We start from the raw sequence: 20,373 nt of genomic DNA on the forward strand, positions 1-20,373 counted from the left end.
TTCTGTTAAGTACTCATTACCTTATTGTATTGTAATATATATATATATTTTATTTTATATATTTTAACTATGTATAAACTATTTTGTTACCAAAACCCCCCCATAATTTTATAAGTCTAACTTGTTACTCTAAACTTCCTTTAGATAACTGAGAATCCCTGCTTTACAGGGATTTGCAGGGAATGTTTTCTCATGATAGTTGGTTTTATATGGTTTTATTTTAATAACAAATACATTTAAAAGCTGTTTTCTCTCAGGATTTTTTCTTGAGGATAAAAGTTTGGATTTGATTTGATAGAATTTGATATGATAGAAGTGTAACTCATAATGTACTCTGAGGAAATGCAGAGATTGTTTTAAAATTGAACTCAGAGGGCAAATTAAATAATTAACATAGTTCTGGAACCTGAGTACTATCATAGCCTAGCATTTTGGTGGAGTGGATGGAGTGCCAGGCTTGGTATCTTCCTGAGTTCAAATGTGACTTCAGACACCAGCACTACCTGTGTGACCCTGGGCAAGTAGTCATTTTGCTTCTGTTTCTTCATCTGTGAAATGAACTGTTGAAGGAAATGGCAAATTACTCTATAATCTTATGCCAAAATTTTCAAAAGGGGTTCACAAAGAGTCAGACAAGACAAACAATTGCACAGCAAAACTGTGTATAACAATCTGTAGGAGCTTAAGAACAATATTTTACATAGCTATGACCATTACTGAATACTTAAGGGGTGTGAATAGAAAGTTTTTAAAACTATGGAGAATTTTGGGTTTGAGGTCTTAAGGATTTGTGACTATAATAGCCACAATCATGTAGAAATAGAATTAAGTGTTTTCAGTGAGCCTGAAGAATGAGTTTTCTTCCTAATACCTTTGTTCAATTAAGAAAAGGGAAGTTTTATCAAAAAATCTTTGCAAAATAATCCATAGAGTAGTAAATATAAAAAAATAGGATAGTGACTTGTAGTAGTACTGTTTATACCTGAATGCCATTGAAAAAGATGAAAATAAGATAAAAATAGTTTGCATGGGCTTTATGATTTGCAAAACACTATATAAAAGGGACAAGGCCTTTGTGTATGTAAAAGCTGGGTTGTCTGCAGGACATTCTGTGCTTATGCCATTCCCTTCAACTAATCTACTTCCATGATGGGAATCAAAAGGAACTATGAAAGATATTTAGTAGTATGTGTACCTTCAAAAATGCAGGTAGAGGCATTTTGTTGTTCCTGAGATAGGAAACCAGAAAGGTCATTAATTAATTCATAGGCCAGTTAAGACTGTGAAGGCTCTTTCTGGAAAGTGGGTAGAAAGTATTTTATAGCATCTGCCTAAAACAGCTTTTTTGTTGTGTTGGGTGATGTTTTTTTGTTTGTGTTTTTTTTTCCTGAAGCAATTGGGGTTAAGTGACTTGCCCAGGGTCACACAGCTAGGAAGTGTTCAGTGTCTGAGGTCAGAATTGAACTCAAGTCTGCCCGGTGCTCTATCCACTGTGCCATCCAGTTGCCTCCTTTTTTTTTCTTTTTAATAATAGTTTGTCACTTTCAAAATACATGCAAAGAGAGCCCTCAATGTTCATCCTTGTAAAACCCCACCCCCAATTCTTTCTCCCTCCCTTTTCTTTACCCCGCCCTCCTAGACCACAAGCAGTTCAACATATGTTGAACATGTTCAATTACTGAGAAAGTTTTTTTGAGCTAGTGGAGTTTATGAATCATAGATTTTTACAATTATGATCAATGAATCTACTCTTGTGTAAGAAGTCTGAGTGTAATGACATCTGAGGCCTGTGATTCTTTTTTATAATCTCTGGTCTACATATTTGAGAAAGTTCAATTGACTTGAATCTAAAAGACCATTAAATAGTCACTTAGTAATATAATTAGAAAATATCAAACTAGCAGAGATCTTCCTGGAAGCAGATAATTAACCAAGCTTTTTTGGGTGGCAGCCAGGAAGACTGAGGTAAACATGACTTCAAGACAAATTGACAGCTGTGCAGTATGAGATATGAGGGGCTCTTGTAGGCTTCTGGGCAATATCAGTGCAGCACCACATGAACAGTTAGGTCTCTCAACTTGTGGCACAAGAAGCCAGACAGGGTCCCTTCCATCCTAGGAGTAGAGCTCAAGTTTAAAAGAAAGTTAAAAGGCCAAAAAAGATGAATAAAAAACAACAAAAAAGAATCTGACCATAGGAAGTTATTATTCTGACAAGAAAGATGAAGAGCGGGGCAGCTAGGTGGCACAGTGGATAGAGCACCAGCCCTGAATTCAGGAGGACCCGAGTTCAAATCTGGTCTCAGTCACTTAGCGCTTCCTAGCTGTGTGACCCTGGGCAAGTCACTTAACCCCAGCCTCAAACAAAAAAAAAGAAAGATGAAGAGGACAATAATGTCAAAACACCAATAGGCAAAGTCCCCCCAAAAAAGAGGAAATGTTCCTAAACCTTAAAGAGGAAAGAACTCACAGAAGAGCTTAAAAGGAAGCTAAAAAATCATGTAAGAGAGATAGAAGAAAAATTGGGTCATATTTATTTAGTATTTCCCTATTTACATTTTAAATAATTTTTAAAAACTTTTTTTTTTTTAAACTTTTGGGTTCCAGACTCACTCCCTTATCATCAGCCCCAGCTCCTATTAAAGAAATTATGTGTGAAGTTATGCAAAATATTTCTATTAAAAATATGTTGTGAAAGAAAAGAAATCTCCCATAGAAGAAAAAAGTACAAAAGCTAGTTTGGAAAACAACTCTTTTTTTTTTTTTTTTTTTTTTGAGGCTGTGGTTAAGTGACTTGCCCAGAGTCACTCAGCTAGGAAGTGTTAAGTGTCTGAGACCAGATTTGAACTCGGGTCCTCCTGAATTCAGGGCTGGTGCTCTATCCACTGTGCCACCTAGCTGCCCCGGAAAACAACTGTTTAAAATTGTTAAATTGTGTAAGTGGAAGCTAATGATATTTTGAGACATCAAAAATGAAACAAATTAAAACAAATGAAAAAATAGAAGAAAATGTAAAGTACCTCATTGGAAAAACAGCTGACCTGGAAAATAGATCCAGGAGAGATAATGTCAGAATTATTGGACTACCTGAAAGCTATAATCAAAAGGAGGACCTGAATAAAATCTTTAAAAAAATTACCCAGGGCCATAATGTTCTGGAACCAGAGAGCAAAATAAGCATTGAAAGAATCCATTGATTGTCTCAGGAAAGATCCCCAAATAAAAACTTCAAGGAACATAATAGCCAAATTTCAGAATGTCAGACCAAGGAAAAATGGCTTCAAGTGGTCAGAAAGAAAAAAATCAAATATTGGGAACCCATAATCCGTGTTACATAGGAAGTAGCACTTGTAATATTTAAAAATTGGAGATCATGGAACATGATTAATCTGGAAGATGAAGCTAGGACTACAACCAGAAATCACCTACTCAGTGAAATTAAGCATAATACTTAGAGAAAAAAATGAGCATTCAGAGAAATAGAAGAATTTCAAGCTTCATAAGGAAGAGACCAGAATTGAACAAAAAATTTGATCATTAATATCAATATCCAAGAGTAACCTAAAAAGATCAAAAGGGAAAAGAAAACATAAGAAATTCAATAGAGCTGAAGAACTAGCAAGAATATATATATTTACAGAAGATATGGGTGAATTTTAGGGAAAAAGAGAGGAGTATACTGAGTGCAGAAGAAAAGGGAGAAATAGAATGGTGTAAATTATTTCACAGGGTGAGAAATGAAAAAAACTATCATATTGGAGGTAAAGATGGGAAGATAGGTGACTTACTCTCATCACTATTGGCTCAAAGAGGGAATAATAATACACAGTTAAATATAGAAATCTATCTTATTTGATAAAGTAGGAAGGGAGAAAATAAAAGGAGGTGGAGACTGAAAACACTGTTCAGAGAAAGGGTAAAAAGAGAGGACAAGCAGGAAAAATAGAATGGAGGGAAATGCACAGTGATCATAACTGAATGTGAATAGAATGAAGTCTCCCATAAAAAGGAAGCAAATAGAGTCATCCTCATTTCTTAAATATATAAAGAATTTAGACAAATTTGTAAGACTACAAGCTATCCCCCAATTGATAAATGGTCAAATATAGAAACGGACAGCTTTCAGATGAAGAAATGAAAGCTATGTGAAGGCATATGAAGAAGTACTCTGTTTTATTAGAGAAATGCAAATTAAAGTAATTGAGGTGTATTGCCTTGGCTAATATGACGAAAAAAAAAATCTTAAATGTTGGAGAGGATATGGGTAAATTGGCACATTAATGCATTGTTGGTCAAGTTGTGAGCTGATCCAGTCATTCTGGAGAGCAAATTGGAATTATGCCTAAAGGACAACTAAACTGTTCATACATGCCTCTTGATCAAGTTACTACTATTCAGTATGTATCTCAAAGAGATCATAAAAAAAGGGAAAGGACCTATATGAGTAAAAAGATAACAGCTCTTTTTGTGGTAGCAAAATATAGGAAATTTAGGGACTGCCTATCGGAGAATGGTTAAACAATATGTGGCATATAAATGTCTTGTTCTGAAAGAAGACCAAAATGACATCAATATATTGAGTTAAGTTCATCTGTGTCTGACTGGCTGAACAAACTGATATGTGTTTGGAATGCTCTGCCGCAGATTGGGCACAAATAGTTCAGAAAAAATGCAAGATAGGCAAAGTTGGAGGATCCACCCCAAATTTTCATATGAACTATTTCAGTTCTGCTTTGCTTAGAGAACACAGCACCTTCTCTGATGAGGAGATGTAATGTTGGGTTGTCCTATTCCAGTAACATCCATGTTGTACAGTCAATTCTAAATTCCTAAAAGGGACCTTGGAAGTGTTCTCATAACTACTTTTTCTGACCATCATGTGAGCACTTATGTAAGTTCTCCATAAAATAAAAAAAATCCAAAAAATTGACTAGTGTACACTTGGCATGCAAACAGTATATTTGGCATTTGAACAGTGTGGCCAGCCCAATGGAGTTGCATTCTCTCTTCAGTAGAGTTTGGCAGTTTAATTTGAGAAAGGACCTCAGTGTCTGCTATCTTATCCTGTTTTCCTATGACAATTCAAATGGAAGCATTTTTAATTTCCTGGCATAGCATGGGTATGCTGTCTAGATTGCACAGACATATAATAGTGAATGAGTCTAATATTTGCTCTTCTCTCCCACACTTCTTTTGGAGCATCCCAAATACTGAGGTAGCTCTAGCAATGTGTGTGTCAACCTCATTATCAATGTGGACATTTCCTGAAAAGTATACTGCCAAGGTAAGTGAACTTGTCCACAATATTCAAAACTTTTCCATTTGCTATAACTGAAGATTCCATGTATGGATGGTGTGGTGCTGGCTGGTAGAGAACCTGTGTTTTCTTGGTGTTAATTATTAGGCTAAAATAGCACAGGCAGCAGAGAATTGATCCATAACTTTTGTTGCATTTCAGCTTCAGAGACTGCATTGAGCACATAATCATCTGCAAACAAAAATTCAAGCATTAACATATCCTTCACTCTAGTTTTGGCTTTGCAGCCTTTTCAAGCTGAAGAATTTATGGTAGCTGACCTTGATGCCATATTCATGTTCATTAAAGGCCTTTGACAACATGGCTGAAAGTGTTAAAAAGCATAGGAGTAAGCACAGTCTTGTACTCCATTGGTGATTAGGAAAGTTCAAGAGCATCATCCCATTGTCCAGAACCCAGGCAAGGATGTCATTGTGAAATTGACATACAATACTGACAAACTTTTATGGGCAACTAAATTTTGACATTTTTTCAGAAGCCTTTGTGACTTTGGTCAGATCTACAAATTTTGCCTACAGACCTGTTCTGCTCCAATAAGTGTTTCTTGTGGAGTTATCAGGCAGCAAACACCATACTATTCCCTTGGCTCCTTTTGAAGCTGCACTGGTCCACAGATAGCTGACCTTTTAAAGGTAGTCTCAGCCTTTTAAGGAAAACACTGGCAAGCTTTCCACCTTGAGAGACCCCTTAACTCCTAATAGATTTTTTTTTTTATTATAACTTTTTATTGACAGAACATATACATGGGTAATTTTTTTACAGTATTGTCCTTTGCACTCACTTCTATTCCGACTTTTCCCTTTCCTCCCTCTACCCCCTCCCCTAGATGGCAAGCAGTCTTATACATGTTAATTATGTTCTAGTATATCCTAGATACAATATATGTGTGCAGAACCGAACAGTTCTCTTCTTGCACAGGAAGAATTGGATTCAGAAGGTAAAAATAACCTGGGAAGAAAAACAAAAATGCAAGCAGTTTACACTCATTTCCTAGTGCTCCTTCTCTGGATGTAGCTGTTTCTGTCCATCATTGATCAACTGGAAGTGAATTAGATCTTTATGTCGAAGATAACCACTTCAATCAGAATACATCTTCATACAGTATCATTGTTGAAGTATATAGTGATCTCCTGGTTCTGCTCATTTCACTCAGCATCAGTTCATGTAAGTTTCTCCAAACCTCTGTATTCATCCTGCTGGTCATTTCTTACAGAGCAATAATATTCCATAACATTCATATACCATAATTTACCCAACCATTCTCCAATTGATGGACATCCATTCATTTTCCAGTTTCTAGCCACAACAAAAAGGGCTGCCACAAACATTTGGCACATACAGGTCCCTTTCCCTCCTTTAGTATCTCTTTGGGATATAAGCCCAGTAGTAGCACTGCTGGGTCAAAGGGTATGCAGAGTTTGATAACTTTTTGGGCATAGTTCCAAATTGCTCTCCAGAATGGTTGGATTCTTTCACAACTCCACCAACAATGCATCAGTGTCCCAGTTTTCCCATATCCCCTCCAACATTCGTTATTTTTTCCTGTTATCTTAGCCAATCTGACAGATTGTTATCTTAATTTGCATTTCTCTGATTAATAGTGATTTGGAACACACTTTCATATAAGTGGAAATAGTTTCAGTTTCTTCATCTGAAAATTGTTCATATCCTTTGACCATTTATCAATTGGAGAATGGCTTGATTTCTTATAAATTAGAGTCAGTTCTCTATATATTTTGGAAATGAGGCCTTTATCAGAACCTTTAACCGTAAAAATGTTTTCCCAGTTTGTTGCTTCCTTCTATCTTGTTTGCATTAGTTGTGTTTGTACAAAGGCCTTTTAATTTGATATAATCAAAATTTTCCATTTTCCTGATCAATAATGATCTCTAGTTCTTTGGTCACAAATTCTTTCCTCCACAAGTCTGAGAAGTAAACTATCCTATATTCCTCTAATTTATTTATAATCTTGTTCTTTATGCCTAAATCATGAATCCATTTTGCTCTTATCTTGGTGTATGGTGTTAAGTGTGGGTACATGCCTAATTTCTTCCATATAATTTTCAGTTTTCCCAGCAGTTTTTGTCAAATAATGAATTCTTATCTCAAAAATTGGGATCTTTGGGTTTGCCAAACACTAGATTGCTATAGTTGTACACTATTTTGTCCTGTGAACCTAACCTATTTCACTGATCAACTAATCTATTTCTTAGCCAATACTAAGTGATTTTGGTGACTGCTGCTTTATAATATAGTTTTAGATCAGGTACAATTAGGCCACCTCCATTTGATTTTTTTTTTCCCCATTAATTCCCTTGAAATTCTCAACCTTTTGTTCTTCCATATGAATTTTGTTGTTATTTTTTCTAGGTCATTAAAATAGTTTCTTGGGAATCTGATTGGTATAGCACTAAATAAATAGTCATTCCCTTCTTTTAGAGAGATGGATGATGGAGGCATCTTTGCCCTTTTGGGGCATAATCTCCTCTTGTCATATAATGCAGAAAATTTCAGCTTTTGTTTGAATAATGGATTCCTCCATTTTATAATCTCATCTGAAATAGAATCAGTCCCAGGTGCCTTGCCACACAAAAGGAGCCTAATGGCATAAAAACTTCTTCAGATGAAACTTCAGCTAAGGAGGGGTTGAGTTCAACCTGAGGCAATGGTCAGTGGCTTCAACATTGATTATGGTCTGTTGAGAACACTGTCTCAGTGTTCAGCCCATCTCTAGAATCATGTTTTTGTCTCTAATCAATGTGGCTCCATTAACATTGAGGAGTTGAAGAGCATCATAGATCTTTAACCCATGTGTAGCTTTTAATGCATCATAAAAATTCTTTGGCTATACCATCAACATAAAACTAAATTTCACTTGCCTTTTTACAGAGCCAACAATCCTTAATGTAAGTTTTGCTTGTGCTTTACTTTTGATGGGATTAAATGCTACCTTCTTAAAGTAGATGAAATATTCTGCTGGTGCATCCTGTGGAATTCTCATTTTTCGTTTAATAACTTCTGAATTTCCCTATCATTTTCATCAAATCAGTCATGATAATTGTGAGTCTTCTAACTCAGATGAGTAAATGCAATTTCTGTAAACCAAATCTCTGAAAGTGTAAACTTTTCTGCTCTACTATTGCCAACTGTTTTTTACTCTCAAAGTTTGCAGGAAACTTCCCTATTAGAGATGTGTTTTAATCTGTTGACATTAGTTCTCCTGGAAGCCTTTGTGCCTTGGAACTGTTGCTTTTGGTGAAGGTGAATATTTAGTTTGTTCAGTCACATCAGGCACACATTGCCTTTGTCACTTTTACTCCTGTCACTTTTTTTTTTTTTTTTGCCCAATCTAGTAACCAGAGCTGATCATCTCTTTGCTCTCTTCCCCTAGCCCTTGGCTTGCACTCAGCATGAGGCCTAAGTCTCTCTTGGACTTTTAAAAATATTTTATAATTAAAACATTTTTTGACAGTACATATGCATAGGTAATATTTTACAACATTATCCCTTGCACTTAACTTCTGTTCTGAATTTTCCCCTCCTTCCCTCCACCCCCTCCCCTAGATGGCAGGCATTCCCATACATGTTAAATATGTTATAGTATATCCTAGATACAATATATGTGTGCAGAATCAAATTTTTGTTGTTGTTGTTGTTGCACAGGAAGAATTGGATTCGGAAGATAAAAATAACCTGGGAAGAAAAACAAAAAATGCTAACAGTTTATATTCATTACATCCAGCTACTGGGTGTAGCTGAATTCTGTCCATCATTGATCAATTGGAATTGGATTAGCTCTTCTCTATGTTGAAGATATCCATTTCCATCACTCCTGTCACTTCTTACAATAACATGTCTATTAAATGCTAATGTTTGCATCCCATGAAGTTTTGGTGGCTTTAGCTCTTGTGCCTAGTCTTCTATTAAAGTCTCCTAGAATTACAGCTTGTCCTTTTTGGGCATATTGATGATAAGGGTCTCCAGATCTTCATAAAATTCTTTGACTTCATCAGGGAGCATAGACATTGAAGTTGGTGGCATAGCATTTCCCTGAAAGTGGCAGTCACATTGTTCTAAGCCTGTCATATTTTTATAAGGCATATAAGCTGGTTGACTACAGATTAGTCTTGATTGAAGAATCTCCATCAGCTTCATGATGTTCTCCTTGCTGCAGCCACTCTAGACTTTTACTTAAGTAAGCTGGCCTTCATTTCACTCAGGGCTACTAATCTGATGCTATGCCAGTTGAGTTCTCTTACAGCAAGAGTTGTTGTCTTTTTGGGTCTGCTGGATTTTGGGTTGTCAGGTGTTCGCATATTCTATGTACCAATGGTAAATGGAATCACCTTTGCAGAAGTTTTTGTACTTTTTTTTGGTGTTTTGACCACAGGGTGGGATCCCTACCTGCTGTAGTTATCAGCACACGGTTGGGTAAACAGAAAATTTTAGGGCACTTTTTCTAGACCTTTCTAGACTTGGAGGTGAGCAGTATGATCTAGTTGAAAACTGCTCCCAAATCCCAGACTTTTCATTGAGAAGATGACTTATAGCCTAGGTCACTTGTGTGCAAAGTTATGACGACCATTCCCAGTGTATTCACCTCTGCTGTTTTGTCACTTGCCCATTCATTACATAGGACTTTGAAATAGGTAGAAAGGATAAATAGTATGGATGATGTCTTTTGATTTATGTGTACATTGGATTTAAATGAGGCTGAGGTAGATAAAATCATAAGCCTTGCTTTCTCTTCTAGTCATCCATGTTCAGTGGCAGAACAAAAGTCAAGATCCCTGGTAATGGCTTGGGATGCTGTGATGTCCAACTAAACTCTAAGCATGCCATGGTGCCTGCTTTAGCTGCCTTTATTTTATGGCTATTGAAATAAATTGTTCTCATCCATCTATTCCACCAGGGGAATCGTAGGTAGTATCAGCAACATTGCATGATGATCAACAATGAATGAATCAGGTCTTCTTAGTGCCACAATGATCCAAGACAAGTACAAGAAGGAAAATGCTATCCACCTTCATATAAAGAATGATGTTTTGAATGCAGTTCAAAGCATGCTTTTTTCACTTAATTCATTGTTTTCTGTATTTTCCCCCCTTTTTATGTTTGTTTCTTTCACAACTGTGACTAATATGGAACTATTTTTTGTATGATAGCACATTTGTGACATCATTGGCTACCATTTTAGAAAAGGAGAGGGGAAGGAAAGGAGAAAAATTTGGAGCTCATCTTCACATGTAATTGGGGTGAAAAATAAAATATTAATAAAAAAATCTAAAGTGACGGTGGAGGGGAAGAAATCAATGATGGGTAGTACAGAAGGTACAAATAAAGTATCTGAAAGCTAGGAACCATAGTTTGCTTGAGGTTCAGTGTAGTAGAGTTAGATCTTCATTCCTTCATTCAGCAACAGCTGAAGGTGTAAATAGCATAGTAAAATTTGCCAAAGAGATAGACTCCCTAAAATCAATGGTTCCTATTGAGTTTCCAGTTCTTTGCCACTACGAAAAGAGCTGCTACAAACATTTTTGCACATTTGGGTCTTTTTCCCTCTCTTATGATCCTTTTGGTCTACAGACATGGGGAAGAGTTTAAAGGCAGGAAATGAGGCTAGAGCTGGAGTGAAGAATCTCCTAGAGTAAAACCCTTCAAGAATATTATTTCCTTTCTCTCCACCAGCATAAAAGTCCGCGTGAGGAATACTTTTCAATCTATCAGCTTAAGAAAGTTCTGTATATGTTTCCTTGTATGGGAAATAGATATTCTCTGAATTATGGTTTGGTATTCAATTAAGTGCTTTGTTATTTGATTTCATGTTTTTTCTTTCCTTTTGTAGCTTAGAGGCCCTTTAGAAATAATGTGGGACCCTTTATAGATTAATTTGAACTTCAACAACCCTATAAAGTGTGCACACAGGTGTGATTCCTATTTTACAATTAATTGAAGCTGAAGCTCACAGTGAATAAGCTACTTCCCTATACCCACATAGTAGGAGGTATCTGAGATGAGATTAGGTCCAGGCACTGCCAATTTCCAAATTGATTTTGAAGTATGATATGCTTTAAATTTTCCTAAAGTTGAAGTGGTTTTTTTCTACCATATGATGCCGACATTTACATTCACATATACTTAAATATAAATGTTCCTTTATTTCATAACAATAAACATGCTCTATACTTATGTTTTATGTAATGTATATATATTCATTTCAAAGGCTAATGTGTGAAATAGCTCAAATAATAAAATTATCAGAAGAAAATTCCATAGCTAACCATTTGTATTCTTTCTAAAATATGACTTCTGAAATATGTCTTTTTAAAATGTAGGTTGGAAATTAGACAAATCATTTATTACGATCTCACTGTGTGCCACCCATTGTGCTGGGCATCTAAATACAAGCAAAAAAAAATGACAGTTCCTTCCCTCAAAGGGTATATACTTTGTTGAAGGAAGACACAAAATAGAGAGAAGGCAATAGAGGGGAATTGAAGTTATCTATTTAAGGGCAGGGAAGATTTGGAGAGAACATCAATTGTAGAAGCCGTTTCCAATCTTTTTGAGAATGCTGTATCCCAGAAAGTGATTATTGCATAAGTATTATTTAGGAGTGTTTTTGCTTTTAATTTTTTCTTTTTACTGGACCTGTAATTTTATCAGTGCAAGAATGTCCTGGTGAGAATTTTCTCTGCCCATTTAGATCCTTAACTTCTCTGTAATTTTTAGTTGTTTTAAGAGTTTCTTGGGATTATTGAAAGGCTTGTTCAATGTTAGGAAGCCAATTATCTATCAGAGGTGGGACTTGCAGCCTGGGTCTTTCTGACTCCAAGACAAACTCTCTGGGGTAGAATTCTTAAAATATATTTGCATATTCTATCTGAAGTACCTTCATTTGATTTGGTCTTAAAAGAACATAATGTTACTAAAGTAGGATCAATAAAGACCATATTTCAGGGATTTTTTGTTTTGTAATGGAAAGGAAGGAAATATCAACTGAAAGATTCTAAATACAGTTGACATAGCATGACATTGAGTGGGTTACTGAAGTGGAAAATTACATCATATTTCACTTTCAATTTTAGATTGAAAAGTTATAAAAAATTGTTCCAGCTTCAAGTTTTTATTTTCTCTTATACTATTTTAAACTTACTGAGAAGAGGACATGCTGTTTGCACTTTTAGCTTGTACAAAATAATTGACATCAGTTGACCGGAAAACATTTTCAAGGAGATTGATCTCTTCCCAAATCAGATTTAGATATTTTGTTTTCTTAGAGGCCTTCAGTTTCTTTATCTGCAAAAAGGAGTTGCATAAGGCAAACTTTTAGTTTGCTTCCTGGTTGAGATCTACATGGTAATATTTTCAGCTGAAGAGAATAAGGGGAATGATACAGGTGTCTAGAGAACATCCAGTGTCTCTCAAATAGCCATGACAAAGAGTGTAATAGATGATCATTTAGAATGTTGGGATTGGAGTGTGTTATTCAGGGCCCAAATGAGAATGGAGTACTTGCTCAGTTTTCACAGAATGTTTATGTGATTTCTATAGGACATTGGCAGGAGAGGAATAGGTAGATTTGTCGGCATAATGTAATAATGTTTGGAAATTGATGAGCAATAGTGGGACTACTGATGGCCCACTAAATTTAAGAGTAGATAAAATGCAAAGTTTAATTCATTACTTCATGGAGAAGATTTTTTTAAATTAAAAACGTTTTATTTTTCCAATTACATGTGGTTTTTTCAACATTCAAAACCTTTTTGCAAAACTTGGTGTTCCAGATTTTCTCCCTCTCCTTTTCCCTCCCCCTCCAAGCCTGCAAGTAAAATGAAATGATTTAAAGATGTTCAATTCTTCTAAATATATTTCCATATTTGCCATGCTGCACACACACACATATACACAAATCAAAAGGGAAAAAACATGAGAGGGAAAAAAAAACAAACAAAAAATAACAAAAGGTCAAAATACTGTTTTGATCCACATTCAATCTCTGTAGTTCTCTCTCTGGATGTGTAAGGCACTGAAATTGCCTTGAATCATCTCGTTGTTGAAAAGAGCCAAATACATCACAGTTGATCATCACAAAATCTTGTTACTGAGCACAGTGCTTTCTTGGTTCTGCTCACTACTCAGCAACAATTCATGTAAGTCTTTCTAAGCTCTTTTGAAATCAGCCTGCTCGTCATTTCTTACAAAACAATATTCCATTACAGTTAGTCAGCTATTTCTCAACTAATGTTATCCACTCAATTTTCAGTTCCTTGCCATTACAAAAAGAGCTACAAATGTTTGTGCACTTTTTGGTCCTTTTCCCTCTTATGATCTCTGGTCTACAGACATGGGGAAGAGTTTAAAGGCAGGAAACTGAGGCTAGAGTTGGAGTGAATAATTGGAAAATCAAAGAGAAAATGTATAGACTAAAGTTTGTGGTGAAGTCAGAAGGTAAAGTTCACTGGGAGATGGAAAGACAGGAAGTAACTAATCTTCAGGAATTTCAGTTATGGATTGTGGAAGAATATGTGTTGATTAGATCAAAGGTATAAGTTTTGAGTGTAGAGGTAAGATTGTGTGGATAAGTCAGTAAGCTTCAAGTGCCTTCTATGTACAAGATGCTAAGCACTGGGATAAAAGGAAAAATAAGAGTTCACAATTCACAATTATTAGAAACAAAGCAAATATGTATAAACAAGTTATATATGGAATAAATAGGAAATATAGTCCAGTCTTGTTCTTTCTGATAGTTAAGCTCTACAATTGCCACAAACACTGATTTAGCAAATCCTGAACCATTGCTCTTAATGGGTTACAACATTACTTTAGCACTTTGCAGAGCAGCTTTATATACACATTGTCAAGTTTCCTTTTCCTCTTTCTCATTGTACTGTATTATTGATTCATTAACACACATCCAACAGCAATATAACTCATGCCCTAATAAAGCCTATCTAACTTGATGTATTTTTTTCTGTAGGCATATCATAACCTTTTTTTAAGAAGCACTATGCTTGGGGGCCAAGACTGAAATCATCAATGAAAAGCGTAAAAATGCAAAAAATGTAGCAGTAAATAGACCAAAGGATACTTATTTATATCATGAGAACCAAATAAGAAAGGTACCTGCTGTATATATCCGGAAAATCTAACTTTTTTTTTTTTTTTTGGCCAGACTGTGCATATCTCTGAATGACTATGAAAATGCTACAAGTGTTGATTTTTGGGTTACAAATAAATTTTGGTGAATAGAGGAATTTATAATTATGGAATTTATAAATAAATAATGAAGATCACCTGTAATTAACAGAAAGAAGACCCTAGTATTGAGGGATTGGGAAAAGGCTTCTTATAGAAGGTAGAATTTTAGATGGAACTTGAAGGAAGCTAGGAGGTAAGAATAAAGAAGAATAGTGTATTATTTGAGGGTGTTGTTTGACAAGCTAGGATATTGGAGGGGAGATTAGAATTTAAGATTAGATTTAAGGATTGGAGGAGGGACTAGGAAGATTCTAAGATTATTAAACTGGAAAAAGAGAGAATAACAAGGATAGGGTAGTAGGCATGAGCATCTGGCGAATATGAGGATTGGAGTGAACCTCAAAAGGAGGAGAGGTTACTTCCTGACAGTTTAAGGAGGTAGGTGTGAAAGGTCTGGTTTCCTATGTTAAGGAGCATGGAGTACACCTCTAGTAATACTAGAGAAATTGAGAGGCAAAGGATCTTTGGGTGAGTTAAGTTTCTCTTATTGCTGATGATGGAAATAAGAGAAGAAGAGGCCTTACATAAAAGACATTTGTTTGAAACAGGTTTCAGAGAACACAGTAGTAAGGCAATTCATTGGTTGGGGGCACTAGAGAGTTTGTAAATTCTAGTTTCAACTGTTTCTAGCTCAAGAAAGTCCTCCAGCTATATGATATTTTGTTATGATGTGAAACCTTGACTTTCTAAAGATGATGCAAGTGAAATGTAAACTGGGAGATTGTAGTTTGTGGCTATATATTGTTTTCTCAATAGACTGAGTGTGAAGTTCTTGAATTGTAAATGTCGGGTGGTCTCTTAAGTTATCCTTGGGGACTGCCATCTCAACTCAATCTCCCAGCCAAAGTCTTTCCTTCCAGCCTGCCGTCCCAACTTTGTCCCAGACTCGACTAACTCCTTGCCCTCCTGCCCTCCTCTTTTATCCTTGCAGAAATTGTGAGAACTCAACAGGGCTTGTGAAAAAATTACTTCAACCAATGAACTTGCTCTTTTTAAAAGTTGTGTAAACTCCTTTTCAGAAGTTCAAAGGTGTAAACTCCCCTTAAAAGCCAGAACTAAAGGTGTGAGTTCTGTAATCCTAACAACTGAGGAGCAACCAATATAAGTATAGAGGGGTTCATAGTGGTCTAGTCATTTGGCCACGGCAAGTCAAGAAGCAAAGAAAAATAAAAAATGGTCTCAGACCTATGTGATTACCTTCCAGTTTTGCAGTCATGGTAATTTGAATGGGAGATGGTTGTTCAGTGACTATATGAGAAGTTGCCCAGGTTCACACAGCTAGGAGATATTAAAATGTTTGAGACCTGATTTGAACTCTTATCTATCCCCTGTGCCATCTAGCTGCCCCTGGTTCCTTAAGAGTTAAAGCTGGCTTTAGCTTTCCCTCAGGGTTTTTGGCTTTCCCCAAGTGGGCTGTGGGGCTTTCTAATTCTTCTAATTTTCTCTCTCTCTCTTTTTTTTTTTTTTTTATTAAGCTTTTTATTTTAAAAATATATGTGTAATTTTCAGCATTCACTCTTTTTTTTATTTAGAATTTTTTTTCACAGTATATATGCATGAGTAATTTTTTTTTTATAATATTATCCCTTGTATTCATTTTTCCAAATTATCCTCCACTCCCTCCATTCCCTCCCCCGATGACAGGTAATCCCATACATTTTACATGTGTTACAATAAAACCTAGATACAATATATGTGTGTAAATACCATTTTCTTGTTGCACATTAATTATTAGCTTCCGAAGGTGTAAGTAACCTGGGTAGATAGACAGTAGTGCTAACAATTTACATTCACTTCCCAGTGTTCCTTCTCTGGGTGTAATTATTTCTGTCCATCATTGATCAACTGGAAGTGAGTTGGATCTTCTTTATGTTGAAGAAATCCACTTCCATCAGAATACATCCTCATACAGTATTGTTGTTGGAGTGTACAGTGATCTTCTGGTTCTATTCATTTCACTCAGCATCAATTGATGTAAGTCTCTCCAAGCCTCTCTGTATTCCTCCTGTTGGTCATTTCTTACAGAACAATAATATTCCATAATATTCATATACCGTAATTTATTCAGCCATTCTCCAACTGATGAGTATCCATTCAGTTTTTGTTTCCTTGAAGGAGCTTTCTTTATTAAGTTTTTAAAGTAATATTTTTCCTTCAATTAAATGTTAAAACAGTTTTGAACGTGTTTTTTGTTTTTTAAGTTTTGAGTTCCAAATTTCATCTCCTTTTCCATTCTGTGTTGTCTCCTTGCTAAGCTTGTACATGTGTAGTCTTGTAAATGCTTCCATATTAGTCGTTTTGTATAAGAAGACTAAAAAAAAAAAAAAAGCAATCAAAGAAAGTGAAAATAGTATGCTTCATGCTTCATTCTGTATTCAGATGATATTAGTTACTTTGAAATATCAGTGTGTTTAGAAATCCAAGTTTTCTGGAATCTGTCAGCTCATCTTTTCTTGTTCTTTAAAAGGTTTTTAAAAAATGTTTCCCACTTTATATTTTATTTTTTTCCATTTACTTGTAAAGATAGTTTTCAACATTAATTTTTATAAGATTTTTGGTTCCAAGTTTTTTTCCTTTCCTTTTCCCTTTCCCCAAGATATCAAACAATCTCATATGGGTTACACATGTACAGGTCATATTAAATATCAACAGTGCATTAGTGTCCCAATTTTACTCTATCCCTTTCCACATTTGTGGAATATTAGCCAATCTGATAGGTGTAAGGTGGTACCTCAGAGCTGTTTTAATTTTCATTTCCCTGATCAAGAAGCTTTGTTTTTTTTTTTCATATAACCATAGATAATTTTGATTTCTTTGAAAACTGTTTATATCCTTTGCCATTTATCAATTGATATTCAGATCTCTATATATTTAGAAATAAGGCCTTTATCAGAGGAGATGATGTAAAATATTTTCCCTTGTTTTCTGCTTTTCTTCTAATTTGATGTTATGGGTTTTGTTTGTATAAAGTCTTTAATTTTACATAATCAAACGATCTATTTATATCATGTTTTCTATATCTTCTAAATTCTCTCAAATATGGATCTGACATGCTTTCTTAAGTTGCTTATAATATCACCCTTTACATTTAAGTCATATTATTCATTTTGATCATATCTTGATATATGGTGTGAGATGTTGGTCTATAACTAGTTTTTGTCATGTTGTTTCCAATTTTCCCAGCAGTTTTAATCAAATGAGTTTTTGTTCCAAAAATTTGGATTGTATAGAATATGACCAAAGTTGCTTACTACAATGTATTGTGTACCTAATTGTGTATCTAATGTATTCCCTTAGTCCATTATTCTATTTCTTATACCAGATTGTTTTGACAATTACTGTTTTATAATACAGTGTGAAATCTGGTATGGCTAGACAACCTTTCTTCATATTTTTTCTCATTGAATCCTTTTATATTTTTCTTTACATTTTAATAGATAAATGGATAAAAGTCCTTGGTAAAGTGCTATTCTGATGTCTTCTTGTGAGTTGGACTGAAACACTCAAATTTATGCAAGTCTTTATTAGCTAGAATGGTTTTTTACTTTTGGCTCAATGATGAAATATAACATCTTTCACCTGAAGGCGCTTCACTAGGCAATTCTTTTTTTTTTGGAGGGTGGGAATGGTAGTGGTGGGTAGTGGTGGTTACAGCATTTCATGAAAGCAATCTACATTGTTGGAGCTCTCTCTTCCAAAAGAAGATGCTATCTTGATTTGCTTTAATGATAATTTTATTCTCTAAAACATGGAATAAATCTGTTCTACATCTAATTATCACCAGCATGAAGCAACTTCTGGTTTGTAAATAATGGAAGCTTTAGGGAGGAAATGGTTTCTGTATCTCATGCCTTGTGAGGAAAGCTTAGGAATTGTTTAATACTGATTGTGGGACAGCAGGTTTCAGAAGGGAGAAGAAGGTAAGTTAGGTAAGATGCTTTGGATAAGTCAGGCCATGAGGAAGAATTATTCCTAAAGATAAAGTCCTGAAGACCTCCAAAACTCTGATCAGGAGGAAAAAGGGAATTGTATGAAGAGAAAAATGAAGTTTCACTGGCAATTGACTTAGCAACTTGAATTTTCAAAAGGTGGAAAGTCTACAGAAAGTGGAAGTGAGGTAATACTTTAAAAGCATGGCAGCTAGGGGCAGCTAGGTGGCGCAGTGGATAGAGCACCAGCCCTGAATTCAGGAGGACCAGAGTTCAAATCTGGTCTCAGACACTAAACACTTCCTAGCTGTGGGACCCTGGGCAAGTCACTTAACTCCAGCCTCAGGAAAAAAAAAAAAAAAAAAAAAAACAATGCAAAAAACCAAAAAGCATGGCAGCTCAAAATAATCTGAGGCTAAGGAAAGCTAAGGACATCAAAAAGGGTTCATTTTTCTTTTCTTTTTAAAAAAAATTTAATAGTTTTTATTTACCAGATATATACATGGGTAATTTTACAACATTGACAATTGCCAAACCTTTTGTTCTAATTTTTCCCCTCCTCCTCACCCCCTCCCCCAGATGGCAGGTGGACCAATACATGTTAAATATGTTAAAGTATAAATTAAATACAATATATGTATACATATCCAAACAGTTATCAGACTTTGTAATAGTGTACAATTAGCCTGTGAAGGAAATCCAAAATGCAAGTGGACAAAATTAGAGGATTGGGAATTCTATGTAGTGGTCCATAGTCATCTCCCAGAGTTCTTTCGCTGAGTGTAGCTGGTTTAATTCATTACTGCTCTATTGGAATTGATTTGCTTCATCTCATTGTTGAAGAGGGACATGTCCATCAGAATTGATCATCATATAGTATTGTTGTTGAAGTATTGTTCAATGATTTCCTGGTAAAAAGGGTTCATTTTTCAAAATTCTGTTATGGAAAAGAGCAGTGGAAGGAACAAGAAAGACTATTAAATTAATGTTATCTCCTTTTAAAAGATTCTCTTTTAAGTGGCTATATCATAATTTCAAAAGTTACTTCAATTGTTAAAATCACTTTATGTAGTTTCTCATGATATTGTATTTCCAGAGTGTGGTATATTTTTAAATCTTAGTTTTGTTGATAAGATGTTTTTATGTATGTCACTTCAGTTTCCAGATGTATTGTGACCTTCACATATATCTACGTACTGAACCATCTTTTATAATTTAGAATAAAAATAAATTGAGGAGGGGAAGAGAGAGTTCAGCAAAAACCATAGCATTTTGATACAGTCTTAAGAATATTCTTAGTAGTAAAAAATTTTTATTCCTTGAAATTGCATTTAGTTTTTGGAAACTGCCAAATTGATTAGAGGTAAGATTGGTAGAGTAGTTCATTTAGCTGGAACATATGTTTAATAAAAAACCTGTTATAATGATAAAATCATAAAAGGAATTTTATGGTGTGCTTTGCAGCCTGGTTCTGATAGAATTAAATTCCCCCTCTTTTATAGTAGAACCCCAAAAGAGGGTTATACATTAATTTGGATACATATTATATACTATTTGCTTTTATTTTCAAATATATAATGTCAGAATGTTATCTTCAAAGCTGTCTTATTTGGGTGTAATGAAACCTTTTTGTTTCATCTGTGTTTTTTTTTTTTTTTTTTTTTAATACAAAAGATGCTTCAGTGACCTTCTGTTACTTATTTTTTTCTCTGTCTCATCCTATTCCCTTTTCTCCTTCCCATCTTACACTTGGGAAAAAAATTAAAAAAAAGAAAAACAAAGCTCTCATAACAAAAGTGCATAGTCAAGCAAAACAAATTCTATATTGGTTATATCTGTAAATGACATATTATGCAATTTGATTCTG

At 35.0% G+C, this 20,373-nt stretch overlaps 1 protein-coding gene across 11 annotated transcripts in view; it reads left to right on the forward strand.

Annotated features, from left to right (window-relative positions):
• Nucleotides 1–20,373, forward strand: part of KDM4C (lysine demethylase 4C) — a 433,156-nt gene that overhangs the window by 25,644 nt on the left and 387,139 nt on the right. For 3 of the 11 annotated variants that reach the window (XM_074282891.1, XM_074282884.1, XM_074282885.1), the window contains exons 2-3: nt 5,199–5,283; nt 6,235–6,480. The exons of the other annotated variants lie outside the window; for them this stretch is intronic. Coding sequence is in view for 2 of the 3 variants with exons in the window: in XM_074282884.1 (XP_074138985.1) it covers nt 6,376–6,480 (105 nt within the window). In the remaining variant the exon portion in view is untranslated. The remainder of the gene's footprint in view (nt 1–5,198; nt 5,284–6,234; nt 6,481–20,373) is intronic. 11 annotated transcript variants of the gene reach the window in all.

This window comes from Sminthopsis crassicaudata, chromosome 1 (genome assembly GCF_048593235.1).
Source record: "Sminthopsis crassicaudata isolate SCR6 chromosome 1, ASM4859323v1, whole genome shotgun sequence".
Lineage (NCBI taxonomy): Eukaryota > Metazoa > Chordata > Mammalia > Dasyuromorphia > Dasyuridae > Sminthopsis > Sminthopsis crassicaudata.